Source organism: Psammomys obesus, unplaced genomic scaffold (assembly GCF_907164565.1).
Source record: "Psammomys obesus unplaced genomic scaffold, mPsaObe1.curated_primary_1811, whole genome shotgun sequence".
Taxonomy (NCBI): Eukaryota; Metazoa; Chordata; class Mammalia; order Rodentia; family Muridae; genus Psammomys; species Psammomys obesus.
In genome coordinates this window covers 1,690,859-1,717,551 of record NW_026590511.1, presented here as the reverse complement: position 1 = coordinate 1,717,551, position 26,693 = coordinate 1,690,859, and the positions used below count along the sequence as shown (strand labels likewise).

Below are 26,693 nucleotides of genomic sequence, written 5' to 3'. Positions count from 1 at the left end.
AGGCTCCTCCGCAGCCCGATCCGGCGGGGTCTGCAGGAGCGCAGAGCCACGCTGGCGTCTAGGGCGACCCCTCCCTGGTTCCCCACTCCTGCCCGCTGGGCCACCCCCGGGAACCCCTCTTGTTGCTTCTGGGATGGGGTCTCCGTAGTCCACCCTGGCGCTGGCCTCGGGGGGCTCAGAGGTTGGGATCCGGGCACAAACTCGCCATCAGCGGCTGAGCTGGGAGCCCTCCACCCTTCCATCAGCTTCTAGAACTCCTCCGGAGCACGGCAGGGGGCGCTGTGCCCACGGCAGCACAGGCCCAGTCCATCTCAGGCAAATCAGCCCGGCTGGTCGCACCCAACACCCAGCCTCGTCCTGGGTGGCTGCGGGCCCTTTGCCTCACCCGGACGGGGGACCTGAAAACTTCCATGTCCATGCACTCGATGGTCTCAAGGGCGCCTCTTCTCCCAAACCAGAGCCCCGCAGTTCCCCGCCCCCTCCCGTGGAACCAGGCCAAGGCTGTTGGTCCATTTATTTATTTTGTCTCTCGCTGTGATTCTGCATAACCGCGATGCATCATCTCACAGTTTGTTTGTTCTTTTGCACCTGCTCCGGGCTTGGCTGGGAGATGCTTTTCCCCTCCGCCAATGACGAGAGGAGGAGGCAGGCAGGTGGGGCCGGGGCTGTCGATCAGGCCTGGGCCCGCCCCCTGCACACAAAAGCAGCTTCCTCCGCTGTCTGGGGGCAGGCAGAGCCTCAGCCATCCGGGAAGGGGGAAGCGGGCGCCGCGGCAGGCCCGGGCTGTGATGGCGGGGCGCACCGAGGCCTCGGGGGGACAGGCTTGCGGCTGCTGACCTGCCCTGCCCCTTCCCCAGCTGGGCCGGAGCCGGTGTGCCGCGGGCCGCGTCGCCCTGGGTGACCTTCCTCGGATGTGGACCTGCCCCTGAGCATCCTTCCGCCGGGCTCCTCGCCTGGGTACCACCGAGAGATGCCCGCCCGCGTCTGCGCCCGGCCCGCCTTTGTGTCCAAGTGACGGCGCAGAGGCAGCCGCCGCGGAGGTGAGTGGGCCCTCCGCTAACTGGAAATCTCAATTGTCGTTGGTCCCTTGCTCTCAGCCCGGCCAGGGGAGAGGCGGATCCGGGAGACGCAGGCGGCCCCCCAGCCGGGACGCTGCGCCCGGCGCCCCTGGTCCTCGCTGGAGCACGCAGAGCCGAAGGGACAGAGCCCGGCCCTGGCCGGAGCGACCCGGGGGCGGCAGGCGCTCATCCGGGGCCGGTCTCGTCTATTTATAACCCTGACTGCGGGCTTGGAGACATCAAAATCGCGCATACGTTAAAAAGGGTGGTTGTCAGCAGCGCGGCCACCAGGCCCGAACCTGCGCGGCTTCTCCTGGATTTTCCGAGGCTCCAGGTCTGGAGACCCGCCACACCCAGGACTTGGAAGTGTGTAGCTGAGGGTCCTGCCCCGGTTAGGCCGCTGGGGATGAGGGAACCTGTGTCCCCTCCCTGCACAGACACAATGGAGTTGACTCAGCGGCGCTGGGGACGCCTGCGGGCGAGCTTGCCTCCTGCGCTGGGGCTCCTCCATGAATGGGTGATGACATTCCGCCGGCCCCGCCTCCCGCGGCCCCTCCCCCCTCTCCAGCCTGGGTCACACCTGCCGGCGGCGCCCACTGGCTGCGGGAGACACACCCCGGCCACCAGCCGAGAAGGGCCCCCGAGGTAGGGGCCGAGGCCTCGGCGCTTGTCAGGGGCCCAGAGGACGGACCAGGGGTGACTGGTGGAGAATCCTAACATCCCACCACCAGGCCCTGGAAGCCTGTTGTCAACATGGAAATGAGGAGAAAAACAGGATTTCGCAGATGTGGCCCTGTTGGTGTCAGGGTTGGATTTGGGGCATATTTAGTCGTGTGTGGGGAGGCCTGTGCTGGGGTGGGCGTGGGGGGATGTGTCCTGGCAACCCTGAGGTCCATCAGAGGGTCCTGGGGAGTCTCCGTGCCGCCACAGGCCACAGCGTGCACTGTCCCGTAGCTCCGGGGGAGGAAGTGAAGAGCTGCCCAGCTGGTTTGCACACAGGGCCGGGGCATGGGGCTCTCACCCTGGAAGCACGGGGACTTGCTTGCAGCGGCTTCTGGGAGCCCAGAGCTGGGCAAGCAAAGACTTCTGCGGACCTGAGTTTGCTCCCGGGACCCCCATGGTGGAGGCGGAGAACCGTCGCCTCCACACGGTCCTCGGATGCACACGCACACAAAACAGGGAACTGTAACTGAAAGGCTCACAAACTGGCCGTGGCGGCGCACGCCTTGCCAGCTTCCGAGGCTGAGCTGGACCACACAGCCCCCACCCCCAGCAAACCCAGGCCCAGCTGGGGCCCGAGGGACAGCTCAGCCCTGTCGGCATCGGCTGCTCCCGCAGAGGATCCCGGATCGATTCCCAGCACCCACAATGGCGGCTCACAACCGCCTGGGACTCCAGCGCCAGGGGCCCCAGCGCCCTCTCCTTTGTCCTCTGTACTAGGCACCAACGTGGTGCAGACAGACATGCAGGCAAAACACACAAAAGAAAGCTGGGGGGAAGCAGCAGAGACAGAGCGGCCCGCCCGGGACTGGGCTCCTGGCTCACCGAGCTTCAGGGGCAGCGGGTCTCTGCCTCAAAGTAAAAGGAGGGGGTGATGAGGACACTGGCGTTGACCTCTGACCTCCATCAGAATGTGCACACCGGAGCAGACACACAAACAATCAATTTCTACAGCGTGAATCAGGGTGGTAGGCTCAGATGACACAACAGAAGCCAGTACTTCTCCACCCCTCCCACAGACAGGGAAACTGAGGCACTGGCAGATGACGTACAGAGGTCAGGACACAGCTGAGGGCGGTGGGTCCCCCCCCCACACACGATGGGGTCCCACATGAACCGAGCTTAGTGGCAGCTACCCTCCCACCTGCCCAAGGCCGAGACTGAAGGAAAGGGCGGAGGGCTGGGAGTGGACAGACGCTGGTCAGAGAGGAGTCCCTCTGTGACAGTGCTGAGGACGGTGGGGAAGGTCGTCCTGACGGTCATTCATTCCTTAGTATGAATGAGCTTCACAGGCCTTTTCTTCTTTTTCCTTTTGTTTCTTTTTGTGTTTGTTTGCCACAAGGTTTCTCTGTGTAGCCCTGGCTGACCTGGAACTCACTCTGTAGACCAGGCTGGCCCCAAACTTAGAGTGCTGGGATTAAAGGCGTGTGTCACCATCATCCAGCTTTTATCATTGCTGATATCAATCCCTCCACAGCTGAGGTCAGGGAAAAGGTGAGGAAGGTGAGCCTGGCGGCTCTGAGAGGTCCCCACGGAGGGGGCTGTGTCTAGGGGCGCAACTCCTCACCCGAGTTCACACGCAGATGACCTAAGCCCCGAGTGTGCCCATAGGTGGCCCGGGAATCCTCCTGCCGCGACGTGCTTCCATCAGAGCTCCACGCGGACGCGTGTCCGAGGGTGGGGGCTGTGGTCACGGCCGTCTGGCTCAGTCTGTCCATTCTTCCCCAGATCACCTTCCGGGTCACCCCAGCTTCCGGTGGGCTCCTCTTCCGGCTCCCATGGGGACCACAGAAGCCACGCTGAGGATGGAAAACGTGGACGTGAGGGATGAATGGCAGGATGAGGATCTGCCGAGGTGAGGGCGCCAGCGTCTCCACCACCGGGGTCCCGAATCTCTCCTGGCCCACTGTGGCAGAGCCTCGTGGCAGGCCACTGTTACCGAAGGTGTCAGAGCCTTCCGGAGCCACTTGCTCCAGGACTCCCAGACAGGGAATTCCGGTAGCCAGGCTGGCTGTGATAGCCGAGCCCCACAGCTCAGCTCTCCCGGAGGAAGCTGGAGTTCAGTCCAACCTGCGTGGCGGAGAAGCAAAGGAGGGTGCTCAGGGTGGAGCCCGGCCTAGAATTCCCTAGTGAGGAATTGTGGGCGTGGTCAGGGTGGAGCCCCGCCCAGAATCCCCCAGTGAGGGATTAGAGGAAAGGTCATGGGCTACATATAAAGTTCGAGACTAGCCTGAGCTAAATGAAATGCGGTTTTGAAAAACCAGGCCCTGGGGAGATGGCTCCAAGGGTATAAAGTATTTGCACTATAAACATGAGTTAAAACCTTAGACCTCAGGGAAGAAGGGAACCCGGCATTTGTGACCCCAGAGCCGGGAGGTGGAGACATGGGATCTTGGAGCTTGCTGACCAGCCTAGTCTAATTGTCAATCTCCTGGTCATCGAGTGACCCTTTCTCAAGAACAAACGGATTCGAAGTGAGCATGGCACCTGACCTCCACCTCTGGCTCTGCACACACAGAGTTCAAAACAGCCAATATGGAGGCTGGGATTCAGCGAGCTCAGGGGCTACTCGCCCAGCGAGCAGAAGCCCTGCCTTCCATCCCGGCAATACACAAACTCGCCTCTCTCACCGCCCCCCCCAACACTCAGGGAGGAGAGGCAGGAGGATCACGGAGTCCAAGGCTAGCCTGTGCTAGTCTTGACAAGAGGCAAGAGGGAGAAACGTGTTGTTTCTTTACAAGCCCCTGGCCCGGCCTCCCTGGTCAGCAAGGGCCATCCAGCTGCACACAACCAAGACTCTCCTTATCCAGCGGCAGCCGGGGTCCCCGCCCACCTCAAGACAGACACTCCCCTGTGTGGCATTACAGCGCTGCCAGCCTGGTGCTCTGGGCCTCTCGAGACCCCGGCTTCAGCTGCAGCTGCACAGAGGCCCCTGTGTGCACAGCCTTTCAGGACGGATCTGGGTGCCCGCTCGCCTTCCAGGGCAAAGCCCAGGGCAGGGGGTTACTGGAGAGACAGACAGACAGACAGAGAGACCGAGAGAGGCCGAGGCAGAGACAGAGCGAGACACACAGAGAGACAGACAGAAAGAGTGTGTGTGGGAACATTTTGAGACGGGGTTCCTTATAGGCCAAGCTGACTTCAAGCTCACCTCGTAGCCTAGAAGGCCTGAGACGCCCCTGCCTCTGCCTCTCCAACGCTGGGGTTAAGGGCGGCAGCACCTCCTGGTGAGGTCAGTGTTCCCCGATTCTTCTCGCCTCATTTCTGTTGGGCACAGCCACTCTGGAGCCACCCCTTATCAAATAAAGTAGAGGTCACGTGGGATGGCCTGTATAAGGCGGCTACTGAGCTAACAGGAGCATAGCACACGCAGAGTGGAAACTCTGCCCGGAGCAATGATTCCTGTGACAGGGAGAACAGCCAGGATGTCATCATTCTACTCACCCAGCTGAAACCCGACCGGATGTTTAGTTCTGGGACGTCCCATCTAATGCTTCCGCTTGAAGCTCAGAGTGCAACACCAGGTGAAGGGGGAGGACTGTTTCTCACTCCCCTTCGCCATCATCCCTGGCCAGGCTTCCAGGGTATTCTGAGTCTGCCAGTGCTGCGCTGGCCACCCAGAATGCCCCTCTCCAGTCCCCGTGGGCCACGTTCCCAGCTCTCAAGTCTTCACTTAAAAGCTGAGGTTGAAGCCGGGAGCAGTGGAGCACCCCTGTGATCCCAGCACTTAGGGAGGCAGAGGCCGGCAGCTCTCTGTGAGTTCGAGGCCAGCCTGGTCCTCACAGTGAACTCCCAGAGAACAGGGATGCAAAGAGAAACCAAAACCCAAACTGGGTTGAGGCTGGGGACCCCGACGACTACAAACCCTCAGAGCCTGTGTGAGGGGTGAGTGGCTGGGGGGGGGGCAGAGGATCCTGGTGCACTGGCCTCCCTAGCCTGGACCAACCTAGCTGAACTGGTGAACTCCAGGCCAGTGGGTGACCCTGAGTCAGAATGCAAGGTTGCCAGGCACGGTCCAGCAGCTGAGGAACAACATCTGTGCACACACATGGCAGAGGTGCTGGTGTGGCTCAGTGGTCAAGCACTTGCTCAGCTTTTCATTGTTTGCATTTGAGACAGGGTGTGAGGTAGCCCAGGCTGGCCTAGAGTTCCCTATGTAGCTGAGGATGACCTTGAACTTCTGTTCCCCACTGAAAATCTTCCCAGGATCACACTGTGTATCTTATTTATTTATTTATTTATTTATGAGACAGGGTTTGTCTGTGTAGCCCGGCCTGTCCTGGAACTCGCTCTGTAGACCAGGCTGGCCTCGAAGTCACAGAGATCTGTTTGCCTCTGTCTCCCGAGTGCTGGGATTAAAGGCGTGTGCCAATACCACTTGGCTTTTAATCTGTAATTTTTACAATATTTATTGACGTATTTATTTGTTGTGGAGACAAGGTCACACTGAAACTGGAAAAGCTGACACAGGAGAATTGCCAGTTTGAGGCCATCCTGAGCTACAGGAGTTAGCTGTGATGACCGGCCACGAGGTGGCGGCAGAGAGCAGGGGCCAAGGCCGAGGCCAAGTGTTCTGGGACTTGCTTCTGCGAATGAAGGGCGTGTGTGTGTGTGTGTGGGGGGGGGTGTTTTGAGGTAGAGAGCCGAGACCGGGGCATCACTGTCTTGACCTGAGTGCATTCATTTTCTTCGTTGGTTTTCTCTCTCTCTCTCTCTCTCTCCCTCCCTCTCTCTTCTCTCTCTCTTCCTCTCTTTCTCCTTCCTCGGCTGGACCTCCTGCTGCATTTTGGACTCGGGTCCCTGGGCGTCTCTGCAGACCGCTCCCAGAAGACACCGGGGTGGAGCTGCTGGGCGGCGCGGCGGAAGACCCCTCCTGTAAGTGTAAGGGTGCGCAGACTCGCGGGCGTGGCTTCAGGCTGCATGCAGGAGGGAGGCCCTGGGGGGGGGGGGCTCACGATGGAGAACGCGCGCTCGAAGGTGGCACTGTGTCTCCCTGTGTGTCCTTAAGCTGGTTTCCTGACGTCTCTGTGCCCCCGGGGACTAAAGGCAGGTAATCCTCGGGAGGCTGGGCAGAGGAAAACGCGGGGTCGCTCGTGGGTAGCGTATTCATCGTCCTGCTCTGCCTGAGCTCTGAGCCCTGAACCTCGGGGGAGAGGTCGTGCATGGTAGAACTTCTGTCGTGACGGAATTCTAGCACTGCCCGGGTGGAGACAGGAGGATGCCTGAGACTCACTGCCGAGCTGGTCCACTGTGGTCAGTGACCCCCAAGTCCAGTGAGAGCCGCCATGGGGAAAACACCAGGGTGGAGGAGGACTGAGCAAGCACCCACAGAGGGCCCCGTCTCCTGTATTTGCACACACCTGTACAAACGAATTTTTTTTTTTTTCAGTTAGAAAATGTATTTAAATTCACACGGGAATGTGAAGGTGCTTGCCCAGAGTCCCAGAACACGGGGGGGGAGGGGCTGAGGCAGGGGGGTTGCCAGAAGTTCTAGGAAGCAGACCATAGTACCTGGCCAAGTTCTACAGGCGGCGATGCGCTCCTGAGGCCAAGAGGAAGAATTCCCCGAGGACCTGTCTTCGCCAGCGGTGGGTCTGTCGCTGTGAAGGGCCGCCACGCTCTGGGCACTGCTTATAGAGGAAGGCACTTAACCGGGGCCGGGCTACAGGTTCGGGGACCGACCGCATTATCAGCATGGCGGGAAACACGGCAGCCGTGGAGCAGAGAGTTCTCCTTCTGGATCTGCGGGCAGCAGGAAGAGAGAGAGGCAGACGTTGGCTTGAGCATCTGAGGCCTCAGGCCCCACCCCCCGTGACACACCTCCTTTCACAAGGCCACGCCTGCTATCAGAGCCACTTTCCGTTCGACCGCCACAGGGCCTCTGTCAGCACCGGCAGCCAAGCCCCTGGGTGTGGCCCGCTGGCAAGCGAGAGCCAAGGGCCTCCCGTCGGTGCACAGCCCTGTGCCTGCGCCTCCCTCCAAACCTCCCTCCTCCTCGTGGTGTAGTTCCTGGACTGGAAGCCAGAGCAAGCCTGAGGCACGGCCCAGCCACTCCTGGACGGACTGTCTACCTCCAGAGCGCTACAAGGACAGACGTCGGACACGCGCCTTTGTGCCGGGCAGGATTTCCTTTTTAGGGTGCGGGCCGTTTTGGCAGAGCACACAGCATCTTAAAACCCTCAGAAATGTCTCTATTCTCCCGTAAACTGGATCTGCTTTCGTACATGTAGGGTCACGGCTCCCCGTCAGCCTGGGTGCCCCTGAGTTCGGACTAAACCTTCTGTCTGCCGACAGCCCGCTTTGCTGAGGTTCCTGGTTGCTCCTCCGGGCTGCCGGGAAGGCGGGGTCACGGCCCCCGGCAGGGGCGGCTGGCCAGGGCTGGGCCCTCCGACGGTACTGCGGCTCCCCCTGCCGGCCGCCCCTGGGAGGGCCGGTGACGCTTCCGCTCTGCCCACCCAGCCTGGCCACAGGCCAGCGCGACAGCCTCCCCGCTCAGCCACGCGCCGGAAGTCCGTCCTCACGGGGCCGTGACCTCCCCAGACGGGGCTGCGGCCAGCACCGGGCGCAGGCTCCCCCCGGAGGGCCAGGAGCCGCCGTTTACCTCGAGGCGGCTGCACCACTGCGGCCGCGCCACAGCAGCCCGCGCCAGAGCAGAGCAGCCCGCGCCACAGCAGCTCAGGGACAGCCCGCGCCACAGCAGCCCGCGCCACAGCAGCTCAGGGACAGCCCGCGCCACAGCAGCTCAGGGACAGCCCGCGCCACAGCAGCCCGCGCCACAGCAGCTCAGTGACAGCCCGCGCCACAGCAGCCTGCACCACATCAGCTCAGGGGCAGCCTGCACCACAGTAGCTCAGGGGCAGCCTGCACCACAGCAGCCGGCACCACAGCAGCGCGCACCACAGCAGCCCGCGCCACAGCAGCTCAAGGGCAGCCTGCACCACAGCAGCCCGCGCCACAGCAGCCCGCACCACAGCAGCTCAGTGACAGCCCGCGCCACAGCAGCCCGCGCCACAGCAGCTCAGGGGCAGCCTGCACCACAGCAGCTCAGGGGCAGCCTGCACCACAGCAGCTCAGGGGCGGCCGCCCCGATCGCCTCACCGGCTGCCCCCACGACGCCTCCTGGCGTGGCGAAGCCCTGAGACCGGAAGCGGGTGCCTGGCCGGTTCCGGCTGTGTTCTCCAGGTCCTTCCGCAGGATAAGGTGTTAATGGAGGTCCGGCGGGCAGCCAAGCGCGGGCCAACACTGTGCTGTTTGGAGGCCGGGCAACGGAGGCTAAGGGGACTCTCTGTTGTTTCCTTTTCCTTTTGTTCTATTTTTTTGTTTTGTTTTGTTTTGTTTGGATGTCTCAGACAGGGTTTTATGTATCCCAGGCTAGCTCAAACTTTTTTTTATGTAGCTGAGGATGAGTCCTAACCCTCCTGCCTTCACATCTCAAGAGCTGGGTGACAGTGTGTGCGTTCTAGGGTCTTTTTAGGATAAATCCTTCTTTTTGTGTCTGGGAAAGGGGAGAAATGCTTTTTTGTTTTGTTTGTTTGTTTAGACAGGGAGAGGGTCACTAGGTAGCCCTGGCTGTCCTGGAACTCACTATGTAGACCAGGCTGGCCTAGAACTCACACAGATCCACCCGCCTCTGCCTCCCAAGTGCTGGGATCAAAGGCGTGCGCTGCCACCATCCCACCTGGCAAAGTACCAGTTTTGAGAGCAAATTCCATCTAACTCTTTCTGAATTTTAGGGAAATTTTAGGTAGATTCAAATCTATGATCCCCTCCCCCCCCCACACCTCAGTGTCATTTAATTTTAAGGCTTGGCAATACTCCGCTTTACTTCAAATACTTATCCTTCTTTGTCTCACCTCGCCATGACCCTGGGACATGACTTTGAAGCTGCCCTGGGGAGGAATCAGTAACCTTTAACCTACCTCACAGATCCCCGCGCTCCGCCCACTTCTGGGAGGGAGTCAGGGAGGGTCACAGCCCCCGGGTTCCCAGGGCACCCCGGGTAACTGACAGCCTTCCTCTGTACTGTCACGCTGAACCTAAAACAAAACCTCCCCTTGAGTGGGCAGCTCCAGCAGGGTCCAGTTTAGAATTTTCTTGGAAAGCTTAATTTATTTCCAAACTCCTGAAGAGGCGCTTCTGACGGGCTGTCCAGAAACTGTGGAGAGAAAAAGAGAAACAGGAGGGGAGCCATGATGAATTTTTTATATACTTTCGGTACCTGGAGCAATGATGATGGAGTTCCACCCCTGACCACGCCCCCAGCCCCTCACTGGGTTATTCTAGGCGGGGCTCCACCCTGACCACGCCCCCAGCCCCTCACTTGGGGTTCTAGGCGGGGCTCACACAGCACCGGGGAGGTGGACACCAGGAGTTCAAGGCCATCCTCCTAGAACTCTCCCTACTACCTAGTGAATCTGAGGGCAGCCTGGGCTACATGAGACCCCTTGTGGCCTGGGAGAGCGAGCACTCTTTCCCGCTTGTGGCTCCCCGCAGCGCCTCCCTCCAACCTGAACTTGAGCGGAGCACATCGGAAGAGAAAGACGCTGGTGGCTCCGGAGATCAACATCTCCCTGGACCAGAGTGAGGGCTCGCTACTGTCTGACGACTTCCTGGACACCCCCGACGACCTGGACATCAACGTGGACGACATCGAGACACCAGATGAGACGGACTCGCTGGAGTTCTTGGGCAACGGCAACGAGCTCGAGTGGGAAGGTAACGTGGGGTCCCCGCCCTGTCCCCTGGGCTTCAGTCGGCATCTTCTGGCCCCGTCCGCCCTGGTTCCCGCGGGCCTGTGGCCGCGGGGGTCCTCACAGATGAGGGAGGCCCCAGGGACGCTGGCCGCGTGGCTGCAGGGGCAGAGGGACCCAGACCTCAGCAGAAGGTTCTAGAAAGGGCAGCTCAGCGCGGAGCCTCCTAGACCGGGAGAGAGGAGGCAGGAGCGGAAGGCCGCCGCCCACGGGCCCGTCTCCGCGCTTCGCGCTTCGGTTAGCCCAGGCTAGCTCACCTCACGGGGGTCCCCCCCAGGGCCCCGCCACTTTCTCAGCGCACGTTAACCCTCGCCCCTTCCCCCGGGCAGATGACACCCCGGTGGCCACCGCCAAGAACATGCCGGGCGACAGCGCGGACCTGTTCGGGGACGGCGCGGGGGAGGACGGCGGGGCCGCCAACGGCCGCCTGTGGCGGACCGTCATCATCGGCGAGCAGGAGCACCGCATCGACCTGCACATGATCCGGCCCTACATGAAGGTGGTCACCCACGGAGGTGCGCGAGCGCGGGCGCCGCTGGGCGCGCGAGCCGGGAGCGGGGGTGGGGCGGCCCAGCCGGGGCTACGGCCACGCTCACAGGACGCGTCTCCTCAGGGTACTACGGGGAAGGTCTCAACGCCATCATCGTCTTCGCCGCCTGCTTCCTGCCCGACAGCAGCTCCCCGGACTATCACTACATCATGGAGAATCTCTTCCTGTGAGTCGGCGCCCTCCCCCCCGCCCCTGGGAGGCAGAGAGGCTGGCGGGGCTCCTGGGGCTCCAGGCTAGACCCTGCAAGCAGCCAGGCAGAGATGGGGTGCCCTGGAGCTCAGAGATAACGTTGGGGGCTCCCTGGGTCCCGCCCACTGGGCTCAGGCCACGCCCCGGGCAAAGTCAGACTCGGTTTCCCAGCATCCATCACGTGCACGCCCACGCCTGCTCAGGCCCACGCAGGCCCTGCCGGGTTCCCCCACCGGGAGCTCCGCGCTCACCCCACCCCCACCCCGGGCAGGTACGTCATCAGCAGCCTGGAGCTGCTGGTGGCCGAGGACTACATGATCGTGTACCTGAACGGCGCCACACCGCGCCGGAGGATGCCGGGCATCGGCTGGCTGAAGAAGTGCTATCACATGATCGACAGGAGGTGAGGGCTGCGGTGGAGACGCTCGCTGAGGCGGCGTCACCCTTCAGCCCGGAGGCAGAGCCCGAGGTCAGGCTGGGCAAGGCCGGGCTCCCCCCAGGCTCTGAAGGAAGGGCACCCTAGGGTCCTGCCAGGACCTTCAGCTGAGTGAGGACCCCAGGGAACCCCGGAGAGGGCGGCACCGAGCCGCGAGGCCTTCCGTGCCCCAGCCATGTCGGAGCATTGAGTCCTCAAGGGCCGTCCTCCCCTGAGGTGTCCGAGGAAAGGCCTCTCCCTCCTCACTGCTGAGTAATATTCCAGCCGAGGGCCAAGCCTGTCACCTGTGCGTGGGCGCAGGCTGGCTCCGCCCTGCCGGTCTCACGGACAGCTTCTAACAAACAGGCTTTTCGAAGCTGAAAGCGCGTCTCGGGACTGCGAGCTGAGCAGGCGGCGCAGGCCTGAGATCCCAGCGCTCAGTGAGGCAGAGGCAGGGGGATGGCTGTGTTTGAGGCCACTCCGTGGGCCGGGGAGGGCCTGGGAGGGCCGAGGGGCGGCCCAGCGTGCCCCCCCTCGTGACCGCGGCCTCTCCCCTCGCCTCCCCACACAGGCTGAGGAAGAACCTCAAATCCCTGATCATCGTGCACCCGTCCTGGTTCATCCGCACCGTGCTGGCCATCTCGAGGCCCTTCATCAGGTGGGCCACGGGCCGCCGTCCCGCTCAGGGCCCGGGCTGGTCGCTGTGAGCTGGGGGCATGCGCAAGGCCTCAGGCCCCAGAGCCCGGGAGCCTCCTCTCTCAGCCTCCCCAGCTCTGGGTTATAGGTGCAGGGTGCCACGCCTGGTTTTCATATACATTTTATGGATTTGAACTCATGTCCTGGCCCTTGCTGCTTTGAAAACTGTGTCTCCTTAAGTAGTATAGGTCAGTCCCCCTGCCTCAGCTCCATGAGTGCCAGGATGGCAGGCATGTAGAACCAGGCTAGGTGGAGAGCTGTGCCCGCCTGCCTGCCTATCTATCTATCTATCTATCTATCTATCTATCTATCTATCTATCTATCTGTTTTGTAGAGTGCTCTGCCTGCACGACAGAAGAGGGCACCAGATCTCACTGTAGATGGTTGTGAGCCACCGTGTGGCTTCTGGGAACTGAACCCAGACCTCTGGAAGAGCAGCCAAGACTCTTATCCTCTGAGCTTTATTTATGTATTTGTTTTCGGGTTTTCGAGACAGGGTTTCTCCGTGCAGCCTTGGCTGTCCTGCACTCCCTTTGTAGACCAGGCTGGCCTGGAACTCACAGCGTGCTGGGAATAATTGTTATTCTTACAATGAATGAACATAGGAACACCTCTGAGATGCTTGTCATTCACCACAGTCCACCCTGGCCACTGTGACAGTCCATGAGAAGTCTGGGGAGGAGGCTGAGGCAGGAGGTCCTGAGTTCAAGGCCAGCATAGGCGGCTTGTCGGGCTGGGGGTGGCGTGGCCCTGCTCTGTGTGGTGAGCCCTCTCCTGCCCTTTTGTCACTGTCAGCGTCAAGTTCATCAGTAAGATCCAGTACGTGCACAGCCTGGAGGAGCTGGAGCACCTCATCCCCATGGAGCATGTGCAGCTGCCGGAGTGCGTCCTGCAGTGAGTCGTCCTCCTCCCCCTGGGCCGTGTGGTGTGGGGTGACACTGGGGTGATGCAGTGTGGGGCGATGTGGTGTGGGGTTGTAATGCCAGGTTCACGGGACCCTCAGAGACCACCAGGAGACGACTCGATGCAATTGCAAGAGAGCTTTATTACCAGAGCGATCTAACTTGGGACCCAAGTCTCACTGACCCAGCAGTAGAGAAGTGGGACCCTGAGCTCTGAGTGAACAGGATTTTTAAAGGGGAAGTCTGTAATCAGGGGGTTTCCATGGCAGCAAGCAGGGGGCACAAGCCTTGGCATTACAGAATTGGGTGAGGTTTAGCAGGGTGGGGTGACCTTCTCTGAGGCACACAATCACGATGGCTAAGGCATATAATCACAATGGGTAAAGCATATAATCACAATGGCTATTTTTCTAAACTATATCTGAAACATTGGGGAGAATTCTCCCACCCGATTCCCAACCGATTCTCCTTGATTATTGCCAGGGAGATTGTCTCTGTTTCCTGTGAAACATTTATTCTGTGGTATTTCTTGGAGGCTGTTGCTAGGAGAGTTAACTTTGTTCTCTGCTAGGTGAACATTTTGTGATATTTCCTGGTGTCTGAATTCAGCTCCCAGTCAAGATCTTTATTTCAAAATGGAGTTATACTCAGGCTAACTTAAACTCTTCATTTCCCCCTTTCCATGTACCTGAAGAGGCCAATCTTGGGCTCTTACAATTCAAGGTCATCTCCACGCTGATGGTATTGGGTTCTCATTACCATTAACTGTATAGTCCTTGGTCTTTGCCCAATATATCCTAATTTATTAAGCATGCATGATCCAAAAATGACCAAAAGCAAAAGATTCTGCCTTTGAGCTGTTATAGTTCTGGCTTTCTACATCCAGTATTGTAACACTAGTTTCTGCTCCAGCTAAGCAGGTCCCCAAAATAATAGCTAATTGACTTAGCATCTCAGCCTCTTAGGTGGGATTTTGGGCCGTGGTCTCATCTTCTGAAACTGCTTCAGTCTTCACAATAGGACTGTTGGCATCAGGGACTAGGAAGGCTGAAATGCCAGCCAAAGGCTGGGCAGTGGGGCAGTCCTCAGAAGCGTCTGGTTAGGTAATCCTTCCGAAGAGGCAGTAAGCAATCATGTCAGCTTCCAGCAAGTTCCGATCTCAGCTTGCAGTCTCAACCGGGTGAAAACATGCTGAGACAAATTTAAGCTAGAAACAGAAGTTAAAAATTTGTCTAATAAATGGAAAAAAATGAGGAATTCCAAGACCAGGGAAAAACTCATCTGGGGTCCGTATGAGCTATGCCAGATCCAGGTCTTATGACTTTTGGGTTTCCTGAAACTCATATAAATGTTTAGTTTGTAAAAGGAAATACATAAAAATACTCAGAAAAAATAATATATTTTAACAACATTTTGTGAATAAGAGGAAAAACTGCATCCAACGGAATGAGCAACAATTTAAGTGTGTCCATGGTCTGAAACTCTAACAGTTTAACTGTGGGTACAGCTGTTGGGTAATCAGCCATCACGCCATTTCTTGCACATTCAGCATTTACTTTTAGTTTTCATCTCCATGTCACATCAGAAAGTTTGCCAGAAATACATTAATGGCTTTAGTATTAAACTCTGAATGCTTGGACTTTCCTTACTAAAACAACTAGAAGAAATAAATTTAAAATATTTTTAAATCCTATCTCAAAGTCTACCTCAGAAATGGCAGATATTAAAAATATCATAGTAAAAGCTCTGGCTTTTGGGTCAGATATACACATTGTATAGATGTGTTTAGCATGATGAAAGGCAATTAAAATCTCAAGCAATCAGTGTTTCATCAACTTATTAGAACTCTATTGGTCAATGTCAAAACTCTGGACTTCTGAAATCTTATAACAACGTAAGTGTAACAATAGCAGAAAGAGGAGAGAAATCTGAACTATCTCCCATTTTTAATATGCCTCAAATCACTTTTCTGTATCATTACAATTCACATTCATATACCTTAGAACACATATTTATACCCTCCAATCTTTCTTGCATTTATCAACCCTGAAACATTTTCCCAGACCAAACAACATTCTCTAGATTCTCAAAACCTAAACTCCTATATCCTCAGACCCTATATGAACTCCATTATCTTTCTATCCAGCCATTTACCATAAGACATAGGTAATTAGCATGAAGCCTGTAGGCAGGGCAAACCTGCTTGCCTTTTTAAAATAGAAAACCTAGTACCTGGTAATTTTAACTAAGTAATAAATTAACCAATAAACTAACAATGGATCTAACTATCTGCTCTTTAGCTGCTAGGCTACCATTAGCTTAGCCATCAATGTAATCAGAGACCTGAGAAGGATAAGTATGTACCAATCCATGTACCAATCAAAATGACAGTGACAGCTAGTCAGTCCATCACTCTAGGCAGCTGTCCCTGGCTCCTGTGGTCTCCTGGCATCATGAACAGGGTAGTCCAGCGACCAAGCACAGAAGATGAGAGACTGTTTCTGTGGAGAAAGAAACGAGAAAATGGCCTCACCTCACCCTTAGCAATGTGAAACATTGACTCTCCAGGTGTCCACAGTTTAGGCTGGGCCCTAGCAGTGGCCCAGTTGGGGCAGTCTTGCCCAGTGGTTAGCATACCATAATCCAGAGTCACATTGTGCCCAAATCTTGTTGGATATCTGGGGGAGCTATTGCCAGGATTTTGGGACTCTCTCACAATAAGCTTATATATATGTTAAAATGCCATATTCATCAGATCTCTGACAAGCTTGAGGGCTGGCATATCTGAATTAGTCTTTATCTCTTTTAATTATCTATTTTAAATTGTATCCTATGAAATAGAAGGTCATAATCTCTAATTCTGGCATATTCCTTAAATAAATGTTTTAAACCCGTATTTATCTCAAGTAGATCTATATAGGCTAACTTTATAATTACCCATCCTAGGCTTAACTTTAAAAACATAAATAAAAGACAAGATAAAATCCATTCTTATAACTAACTGCATTCATTAGCATAACTTCAAATACCTTTCTGAACTAAAATTAAAGCAAAACTTTCAATCAAATACGATACATAGAAGGACCAGAAAATCCTGCTCATTCTATCATCCTGCACTAAGACTGGACAGCAAAGAAGCATAAAGGACAAAAGTTTCATTTAGCACTAAACAGAGAACTAAACACAGCTGGCAGCCTTAGCAGAGATGGACAATTCTGGCCATTTCAAACCTATCAGCCAGAAAGAAACAGCATTAAATCATTTACATAGGAACTGGCAACCGGGCATATATTTTTATAATAATTAACAATGACTTGAATATAACCCTGGGCTAACATGGAGCCACAATAAAGAACATAAAAAACATTTTGTATTGAAGAAACATCAGCCTTTTAAATGAAGAGCAACATATTTTACAGTTCTTTCTCAAATCATGCTTGCAGGTATAAAAAAAAAAAGCAAATACAGTTTATGTCTTTTATAACATAAAAGTTAGGTTTTTCTCAGCTCCATTCTTTTGATTTAACCATACATTTTTCTTGATTTTCAGACCACATAAAAGTTTTCATCAGAACCTTTTTTTATTATTTTATCATTCTGACATAATACATTATAAAAACTGCAATTTTCATAATTGGCTCAAATAGTATAGCTTGGTTTCATTTGGTAAAATTAACAAAATAAATATCAAAGTCTTTTTGTCCTCCCCCAAAGGATTAAGAAACTGTTCCAAGTACCCCATTGGAATACCCAAGGCCATTTTCTAAAATACCTGATAAACTTTAAAATATTACATAGCCTTAAACATAATTTTTTTAAAACCTGGTTTTGCAATATCAAAATAAGGTACCCTTTTTAGGAATGAAGTCACAAAGTATAACCATAATTTAAAAGTCAAAACCAAATTTTATTAATGCAAACAATTCAGTACTTTTAAAATCAATACCAAGTGTATTATTTTGATGTTGGCTGCCAGCAAGAGAAGTTCTTGTATACAAACACATGGAGGTGCAGTTTTAATATTTTATATAAGCAGAGTTTTAAATCTTATTATTTTTGTAAACCTGGTTTTTAAAACAGGACAGAAACTATGTAAAGTATTGCTTATTAATACATTTAATAATCAATAATCAGACATCAAGATATATAGAACATAGTTAACTTATATATTTAAAACAAACAGACAAAATTATAAAATTTATTTTTATTCCCTTGAGCTGTAATTTCAAGGGAGGAACATCTTGCTACCTGTTTCATCCAATTTTTATGACCATAGAGGCTTGCAGCTTTTTTTTTTTTACCTGAGAAGCTGCTGTTGCCCCTTTAAGAGCTGTCTGCTTGCACAGAATCCTTAAACATGTCTCAAAACCTGTTTTATCCACTTCAGCAGTAGCATCAGTCTTAAGGTTGGGTCTTATAGGGGCTGACATCCCATATATAATCTCAAAGGGAATTAAACCCTAGCTGGTAAGGGGAATTCCTAACCCTATAAAGGGCAAAGGGGAGGAGCATCACCCAGTCAGTGCCAGTCTCTCTTTTAATGTTCTGTTCATCCTCTCTACCTGTCCTGAACTTTGGGGCCTATATGCAAAGTGCAATCTCCAATCTGCCCCACTAAACTTAGCTACATTCTGACCTACCTTCAGCTTCCTTGCCACAACCTGGGCAGTCTCATAACTGCTTTTTCTCAGAACTGTCCCTGTTACTGTACACTCTCTCAGCTACCTGGACTAAATCTTGCAGTGTCATTTGCCCTATTCTTTCCTGTTTCTGTAATTTCTTTCTTATGTCTGGAGCGGACTGGTTAATGAAAGCCAAAGCAACCGTACCTGTATGTTCAGGCTTTTCTGATCTACATGTGTATATCTGCGAAAGGCTTCGTTAATTCTTCCCAGGAAGGCAGCTGGACTCTCATCCGTTCCCTGTCTGACATCATATACCTTGGCCAAATTGGTGGGCCGTCTTGCAACCGCCTTGAGACCTGCCAACAGAGTCCGGTAGTAGACTAGGAGACGCTCTTTAGCTGCAGCCATGGTGTAGTCCCAATTGGGCCTCTTGTAGGGAAAGTAATCATCAATACGGGCTTGATCTGTGGTTGGGGCTACTGTAGCGTCTGGGACATTTTTGCGTGCCTCTGAAATAATACATCCCGGCTCCTCTGTGGTAAACAAGACCTGTAAAAGCTGTTGGCAATCGTCCATTGATTGCCATTAGCAGCTGGAGGGCCCTGTGGCCCATAAGGGAAGGACTGTAGAATCTGCCTCTGCCCGGAGGCTCTGAGTTCTTGGCACTGGGCCAGATGGTGGGGTTCCAATCTGGATAAAGGAGCAGGAGCTGGTTGAGGAGTGGGAGGAGGAGGGGATGGAAAAATTATTTCCATGGGAGTCCCATCCTGCAAAACAGAGTAAGGGGGCTCAAGGCAGTGGCCTCTGGTTTCGGAGAGCCTGTGAAAGGAGGATTGTTAGTGGGGGTCAGAAAGGGCTTAATCTATGGAGGTAGATGAATCACTAGGTCCTTCCAAACTACAATATGGGACACTTGGTCTGGGTGTCCACATGCCTTCTGAAAAATCCTATCTCCCACCTCAAGGCCAGGGGGAAGGTGGAAAGTTCCTTCTGGCGGCCAGCCCACATTGAAGGTGGCCATTCTGAGCTGCAAAAAGTCATTGTTTTTTCTTTCCTCACATCAACTGAAAGACCATGAGCTCTAGTCTTAACCTCTCCAAAATGAGCCAGAACGAAGTCAAGGGGTTTGGAAGTATTCTGTCCCATATTGTCAGTCAGGCTTTTCGTTGAGAGAATTCAGAAGAACGCAAGGAAGCACAATAGAACAATTTCAACAAACAGTAAGTCACAGAAAAAAGGAACCAGCCGTCTCAGGCAAAAGCGAGACCAAAGACAGTAAATCACAGCCTGTACATAGGCTGTACATAGGCTCTGTCCCGGGACAAAGCTAAAACCACGAAAGCAAAAAGAGCTGCAAATGTGAAACCACAAACAATCACAGAAATGAAACAGTAACTCCTGGCACAACACCAAGCAAGAGCCAATTAATCACACACAGAGACGAAGTAAAACCAAAAACCTGGCTTTCCCGGACTTTTCTGCCACAGAAGTTCCGGAAAGTCTAAGACTGATCCCCACTCCAGCTTCCTGCCACAGAAATTCTGGAGGGGTTAATTGGTGAGAGGGCCCGACATCTCAGACGCCCCCTCAGGCAGATGGCCGTTTGGACGTCTCCCCCAAGCAGTATTCTGCCCCCTAGTCCACTGAAGGTTAACCAAAACCATATAACAAAACACTTAAGACAGACAGACAACACAAAACACTTACCCTCGGGACTAAGCTCTCCGGTCGGGAGTCCTAGAGGTCCTGAGGCATCCCGGGCGGACGAGCCCCCAAATGTAATACCAGGTTCAGGGCACCCTCAGAGACCACCAGGAGAAGACTCGATGCAATTGCAAGAGAGTTTTATTACAGGAGAGATCAAACTCAGGACCCAAGTCTTACTGACCCAGCAGTAGAGAAGTGGGACCCTGAGCCCTGAGTGAGCAGGTTTTTTAAAGGGAAAGTCTGTGATCAGGGGGTTTCCATGGCAGCAAGCAGGGGAGCACAAGCCTTACAGAATTGGGTGAAGTTTAGCAGGGTGGGGTGACCTTCTCTGAGGCACACAATCACAATGGCCAAGGCATATAATCACAATGGCTATTTTTCTAAACTATATCTGAAACATTGGGGAGAATTCTCCCACCTGATTCCCAACCGATTCTCCTTGATTATTGCCAGGGAGATTGTCTCTATTTCCTATGAAGCATTTATTCTGTGGTATTTCTTGGAGGCTGTTGCTAGGAGAGTTAACTTTGTTCTCTGCCAGGTGAACATTCTGTGATATTTCCTGGTGCCTGAATTCAGCTCCCAGTCAAGATCTTTATTTCAAAATGGAGTTATACCAGGCTATCTTAAACTCTTCAGGGTGATGCACTGACGCGCCACCCCTCCACCCTCCCAACCACCACGAGCTGGAGGCGCAGCTCGGTGGTTAGAGCACTGGCTGCTCCAGCCCAGGACCCAGGTTCGGTTCTCAGTACCCATGTGGTGGCTCACAGCTGCCTGTGACTTCAGTCCTGGGGAGTCGCTGCCCCCTTCTGGCCCCTGTGGGAACTGCACATACTCACAGGCCCACTTTAACATAGTGAAATTAAGACTTCGTGAAATTAAATTACAATGTCCACATTGCACATCACAGTGGCAGGAGCCTATGATCCAGCACTCGGGAGGCAGAGGCAGGCGGATCTCTGCGAGTTCCAGGCCAGCCTGGGCTACAAAGCAAGTCTAGGACAGCCAAGTCTACAGAGAGAAACTCCATCTCAAAAATAAATAAACAGGCAGACTTACACACTGAAGAAAACTGACTGTTGAAACCCTGTTTCAGCACACACCTGGGCCGGCCCCACACTGAGGCTCTGTCCCCATCTGTGTCCCGTCCCCACCCCCACCGTGGCCCTGACAGCTCCCAGGTGGCCCCCAAGTGTCCCGTGTCTGACTCTCTCCATGTGTTTTTTTCCTCTCTCTCTCAGGTATGAAGAACAGAGACTCAGGGCCAAGAGGGAAAGGTCAGTGTGCAGGCCTCCTGAGGGGGTCAGGGGGGCTGGGGAGAGCTGGGGGTGGTTTGGCAGCTTCCGTTGATGGGGACTCTTCTGGAATCCCCACTGGCCCGACTCCGCCTTCGGACGTGGGGAGGCTCGGGGAAGTGCTGGCGGGCAGGCCTGAGGACTGCGTTCAGACAGCCAGCTCCCACACACGTGCCCGGCATAGCTGTGCCAGTCTGTAATCCTAAAACTGGGGAGATGGAGATGAGATCCCGGGCTCGCCCAGGGGGCTTGGTGCTCATGGAGAACCCGCCCCTAAAACAGTAAGGTGAGCCGGGTGGTGAGCCAGGCGGTGGGCGCAGGCCTGTGATCCAGCACTCAGGAGGCAGAGGCAGGCGGCTCTCTGTGAGTTCCAGGCCAGCCTGGTCTGCAAAGCGAGTCCAGGACAGCCAGGGCCACACAGAGAAACCCTGTCTCGAAACAACAACAAAATGTAAGCTTTCTTGGGCCAGTGAGTTGGCTTGGCTAGTACGGTGGCTTGCTCCAGGCCTGGAGACCTGAATTCCACCTCTTGGACCCCTGTGGTGGAAAAGAGTGATGACCCACACCCAAGTGGTCCGAGGACCTCTGCACCTGCGCTCTCATCTACACGCAAAGACCTGCCTCTCAGGAGAGGACTCCAGAGTCTGCCCTGGGTTCAAATCCCACCTTGGTCATTTATTAGACATTCTTCATCTGTTGCGGTTGTGGGCATGCAGGCCACAGAATGAATGTGGAGGCCATTTGAGGAGAGTCAGTTCTCTGTTGATCAAACAGGGATTGAACTTGGGTCGTCAGACTTGCTGGCAAGCGCCTTTACCTGCTGAGCCATCTCGCCGGCCCCTGCCTCCCTCGTTTAGGCTGGGCTCAGCACAGAGCACAGGTGACCACAGAATTCACATTCATACAAACAAGGCCAGCCCAGCCCAGGGTCTCAGGCCAGCCCTAAGCCCACAGCTGGGCACAGCGGAGCAGCCACAGGGCACTGCCACTGACTGCCCTGCACCTCGGAGCTCTCCTCCCCCACCTGGATGAAACAGCTGAGCGGGGCACCCTCCACCCCTGCCCCCCGCCCCCATCTCTGTGGCCCTCGGAATCTCCTGAGAGTAGATCCTGCTTGCTAGACCTCCTGCGTCCGGTTGAGACCAAACAAGTGTCCTCGGGTCATCCGTGCTGGCATGGTGTCAGAGCTGGGTCCTCTGTGACCTCGTGGGGAAGGACTGCAGCAATGGACGGAGCCCAGCAGGTCCCCGCCACCGTGGCTACGTGCACGGGTGGCCTCTCGCTGAGTGCGGAGGACCAGCAGCCCAGTCTGGCCTCAGAACCCAGGCCCCAGTCCCCAGTGTCCCCAGAGCTGGCATTGGAGGTGTGGGTCAGCGAGCCTGGCTCTGTCTATCTGCCCCCGCCCCCACGCCCTCCAAGCCTGGACTGGAAGGGCAGCGGCCGTAGCTCGCTTGTAGAGTACTGGCCCCAGTGGAACCCTTCCCCAGTGTCCCCGAGTAAGCACGCAGCACACGCCTGGCGTTGCGGCACTAGGCATGACGAGGCCAGGGGGTCAGGGTTTCATGGGATCGTCAGCCCAGAGAGGGGGGTGGGGCCCGACCCATCCCTGCTCCTTGCCTTATGGTCGCAATCCTGCTGGTGGCTCTCCCCCCAACACGCCAGGGCAGCATCAGCCCCGGCTGGAGGGGCCAGTGGGACCCCAGACCCCCGGGGTCAGCCCCGGCTGCCTCGCACACTCGTCACCTGGCTCTGTTTGTCCACAGCGCACGGCCGCCACAGCCAGAGTTCCTCCTGCCCAGATCCGAAGAAAAACCAGAGCCTGTGGAAGAGGACGGGTGAGCGAGCCTGACATCCACCCACCCTCCCACCCCTGTGAGGAAAGGGCATGGCCAGTGCCTCCCCAGGCCTGATGACAGCTGGGTGGCCGCACCCGTCCCTCCGGTCCCCTCTTGTGTCTATCTGGCCTAGGGCCTTGAGCAGCAGTTGCAGATTGACTTCTGCTTTCTGCCAGAAAAGCACACAATGGTGGTGGCCTTCCTGGGGACAGTGCCAGCCACCCAAAAGAAATGAGAATTGCTCAGGGTCCCAAACAGGCAAGTAACACCTGTCCCCTCCCCATCCGCAGGGCAGCAGAGGTGACAGAGGACCAGGAAACAAGGTAGGTGCAGCACAGGTGTCAGCAGGTTCCCTACAGTGTTCTGATCCAGATGACTGCACATCTGGTGACCGCATGTATGCCCTGCCCCGTCCATGGCAAGACGGGTAGGCACAGCTGGCTCCCAGCTCCTAGCCATGGCTAGGACACCAGTGTACAGACACTCAGGTGCAAGTCAAACAAAGAATGGATAGGGGGATGGGTGGGTGGATAGGTGAGTGGATGGATGGGTGGGTGGGTGGATGGTGGACGTGTGGGTGGGTGGATGGATGGATGGGTGGGTGGGTGGGTAGATGGGTGGGTGGATGGGTAGATGGGTGGATGGGTGGATGGATGGATGGGTGGATGGATGGATGGGTGGATGGAGGGATGGGTGAATGGGTGGATGGATGGATGGGTGGATAGATGGGTAGGTGGATAGATGGATGGATGGGTAGATGGGTGGACGGATGGATGGATGGATGGATGGATGGGTAGATGGATGGGTGGATGGGTGGATGGATGGATGGATGGGTAGGTGGATGGATAGGTGTATGGATGGATGGATGGAGATGGATGGGTGGATGAATGAATGGGTGGATGGATGGATGGGTGGATTGATGGATGGGTGGGTGGATGGATGGGTGGGTGGAAGGGTGGTTGGATGGATGGGTAGATGGATGGGTAGATGGGTGGATGGGTGGGTGGAAGGGTGGTTGGATGGATGGGTAGATGGATGGGTAGATGGGTGGATGGATGGGTGGGTGGAAGGGTAGTTGAATGGATGGGTAGATGGATGGGTGGATGGATAGGTGGGTGGGTGGATGGTGGATGGATAGGTGGGTGGGTGGTTGGGTGCATTAGGAAAGTTGGCAGCAGTCAGTACTGTCTGCTCAGAGCTTTCTGCTCAGGTAGCTCACTCTGAGTCTTCCTGTGGGAGCTTAATTCCCACCTCACACACTGATCCCTAGTTTTCCTCTGCCCTCCAGCATGTCCTGATTTACCCAGAACTAGAGATGGACAGAGATGACTCCAGACACCATGTAACCCTCATCAGATGCCCACGGACCTCGGACTTCACCCTGCCTCATCGTGCGACCATTGTCCCAGGCACCTGGCTCCATCACCCCCCTCCGCCCGGCATCTTTCACTGCTTGAGAACATTTCATTGTTGTATTGTCACGGAGGCAGTGTGAGCACGTTCTGCAAAGGACCAGCTCTTGGCCTCTCTACCCTTCCATGCTCTAAGCTTGTGGACATCAATGCTGGACTTGGGCAGTGGCGCCCATGGCTCGGCCTCCAGGCCTCCATAGCCCCAGGAGGTCCCCCACTGTCCCAGCTGGGATAACAGGAATGCGCATTTTGGGCTGACCAATGGGAGACCCTTTGCTCTCCTGCCACCTGTCCCTTGCTGGAGCCTAGGACGCCTGATGGCCCTGGCTGCAGCTGCTTCTGTGTGGAATGTGACCCTCTCCCTGTCACTGCAAGCAGGGCTGTGACTGCTGGCCTGACATCCCCTACTCTGCCATTTGACTGTCTTCGGGACCTTCGAGCCTGTACATGCATTGTACATGCATTGATCAGCCTGGTGGTCCTCAACCCCCCACACAACCCAGAACATTTCCAGCCTTCTTAGGGCGAATGTGACTCCAGGAGATTTTAACTCACACCGCATTCCAAGGGAAGGAGTGTCCACCTTCCCGTCCCCTGCCCAGCACAGGCTCGGGCTCCAAGTCACCAAGCGAGAGACAGACTCCAGCTCAGTGTATCGGAACAAGAGAAGGAAGAGGACTGGACATGCCTGGACATGCGGGGCTGCGGGTGCCGGAGGATCTGGGGAGTCCCCAGTGGGGCTTCAGCCACCTGACCTCCAAGCCAGGATCGGAGAACACATTTGCCTTAGATGACCTGACAGTCTGGGCTAACGGGGCCTAGACAGCCAGAGCGAGCCTCCTGTCTCGGGCACCTAAGGCAGGAGGGGTCCCCTGTGGCGGGTGGGGGCAGCTCAGGCCTTTAATCCCAGCCCTCAGCAGACAGAGGCAGGTGGCTCTCTGTGAGTTCCAGGATTGCAAGGGTTACAGAGTGAGACCCTGTCAAGGGAAAGAGAGAAAGAAGCATGAGCACGCGTGACCTTGGGTCTCTCCAGGGCTGGGCCACCGCCACACCAGGCATCCGGCTTCTCTGACAGGCTCCTTGCTTCGGAGCCTCTGATGGCCCAGGGACAGCAGCCTCCGCCTGGAGAGAGTCAGGTGCCCTGTCAACAGCACCCGGGGATCTGAGCTCTGCTAGGGGAACACCACAACGGGGGACCCCAATCCGTGGCCCTGGGAGGGGGCCTGAGAGGCTTGAGTGTGATAGTGCTTGGTTTTGAAACGGGATCTTGCGATGAAGATCACCCAGAGAGCTGGGGAGGCGGGTATGGGGCCCCCAACCTGACTAGGGTTTGTATGTTTTTTGAGGGGAGGTGGTGTTTCGAGACCGGGCTTCTCTGTGTAGCCGTGGCTGTCCTGGACTCGATTTGTAGACCAGGCTGGCCTCAAACTCCAGAGATCCGTCCGCCACCAGCACACCTGGCTTGGGGGTTGTTTTTAACCCACTGGAGCTGGAAGAGGTGAACCAGGATGGTCCCCAGATCCCTGAGGCTTTTCCTGCCCAGGTGGCTGCCGAGAGCCAAGGCCTGTGATGTGAGGAACGTTGGCAGCAGTCACAATCCTGCGGGCCCCAAGGGGCTGCGGTCCGGCCCCAGCCCAGGGAAACTCCGGTAGGGCTCCCCTGCCACCTCCATCCCCGCCGCCCCGGCACGCCCGCCGCCCCTTCGAGATCACCAGCACCCACAGACAAGCAGAATCCAGAACCAGGGCCACAGGAGAGAAACCCCAGTCCACACGTGGGGCTGGTTCCTGAGGGGTACTGAGGCAAGACACAGGCGCGGCAGCCGTATACTGACAGGCCCTAGATCCACCTGAGAAGCTGCCCCAAAGCGGAAGTGCCCACCGCCTGCCAGCAAGCTGCGTGATTCTAATCACGGACACAGTGGGGACAGTGGCCACAATGGCGCGAGGCCTGGCAAGCCGGGGGTCGGGTGGGGTGGATTTTTATGTGAAATAAATAAATTATAATGCAGAGAGAGAGAAGTGGGTTTCTGTGTGTTTCCGGGGGCGGGGGTTGGCAGTGGGGCGCCTGCTCCAGGGAACGGGGGAGGAGCTGGCACACCTCCAAGGGCTTTGGCTCCCCAGCCTGGACCTGGGACACGCCAAGGTTCTCCGTTTAGTGTTGCCAGCAAGATGGGGACCTGGGCGTGGTGACCCAGGCCTGATAGCCCAGCACCTGGTAGGCTGCTGAGGCAAGGGGATCGCAGAGTTCCAGCCTAGCCTGGGATTCCCTAACACACCAAACGGGGGCCAGCATGCGGCCACCTGGATGAGCCAGTTCTGCTCTGGGATGTGAGCAGGGTGACAGGCCCTAGGGAGGGAGGGGCTGGCCCAGTGGGATCAAGGCTGGGTGACACTGCGTAGAGGCTCACGTTACACTCTCATTCATTCACACACCCCACACACACCCCCCACACACACACTCCACACACACCCCACACACACCCCACACACACTCCACACACACCCCACACACACACCCCACACACACCCCACAC

The 26,693-nt window shown here is 55.7% G+C and overlaps 1 protein-coding gene across 1 annotated transcript; it reads left to right on the top strand.

Annotated features, from left to right (window-relative positions):
• Positions 1–526: 526 nt before the first annotated feature.
• Positions 527–26,167, top strand: Atcay (ATCAY kinesin light chain interacting caytaxin). Its single transcript, XM_055607724.1, has 13 exons — positions 527–1,040; positions 3,507–3,633; positions 6,595–6,653; positions 10,272–10,493; positions 10,858–11,043; positions 11,142–11,244; positions 11,539–11,670; positions 12,254–12,340; positions 13,174–13,272; positions 20,857–20,892; positions 22,674–22,745; positions 23,036–23,068; positions 24,034–26,167. Exons 2-13 carry the CDS (start codon positions 3,557–3,559, stop codon positions 24,041–24,043), a joined length of 1,116 nt encoding a protein of 371 aa, XP_055463699.1. The 5' UTR covers positions 527–1,040; positions 3,507–3,556; the 3' UTR covers positions 24,044–26,167.
• Positions 26,168–26,693: the final 526 nt, after the last annotated feature.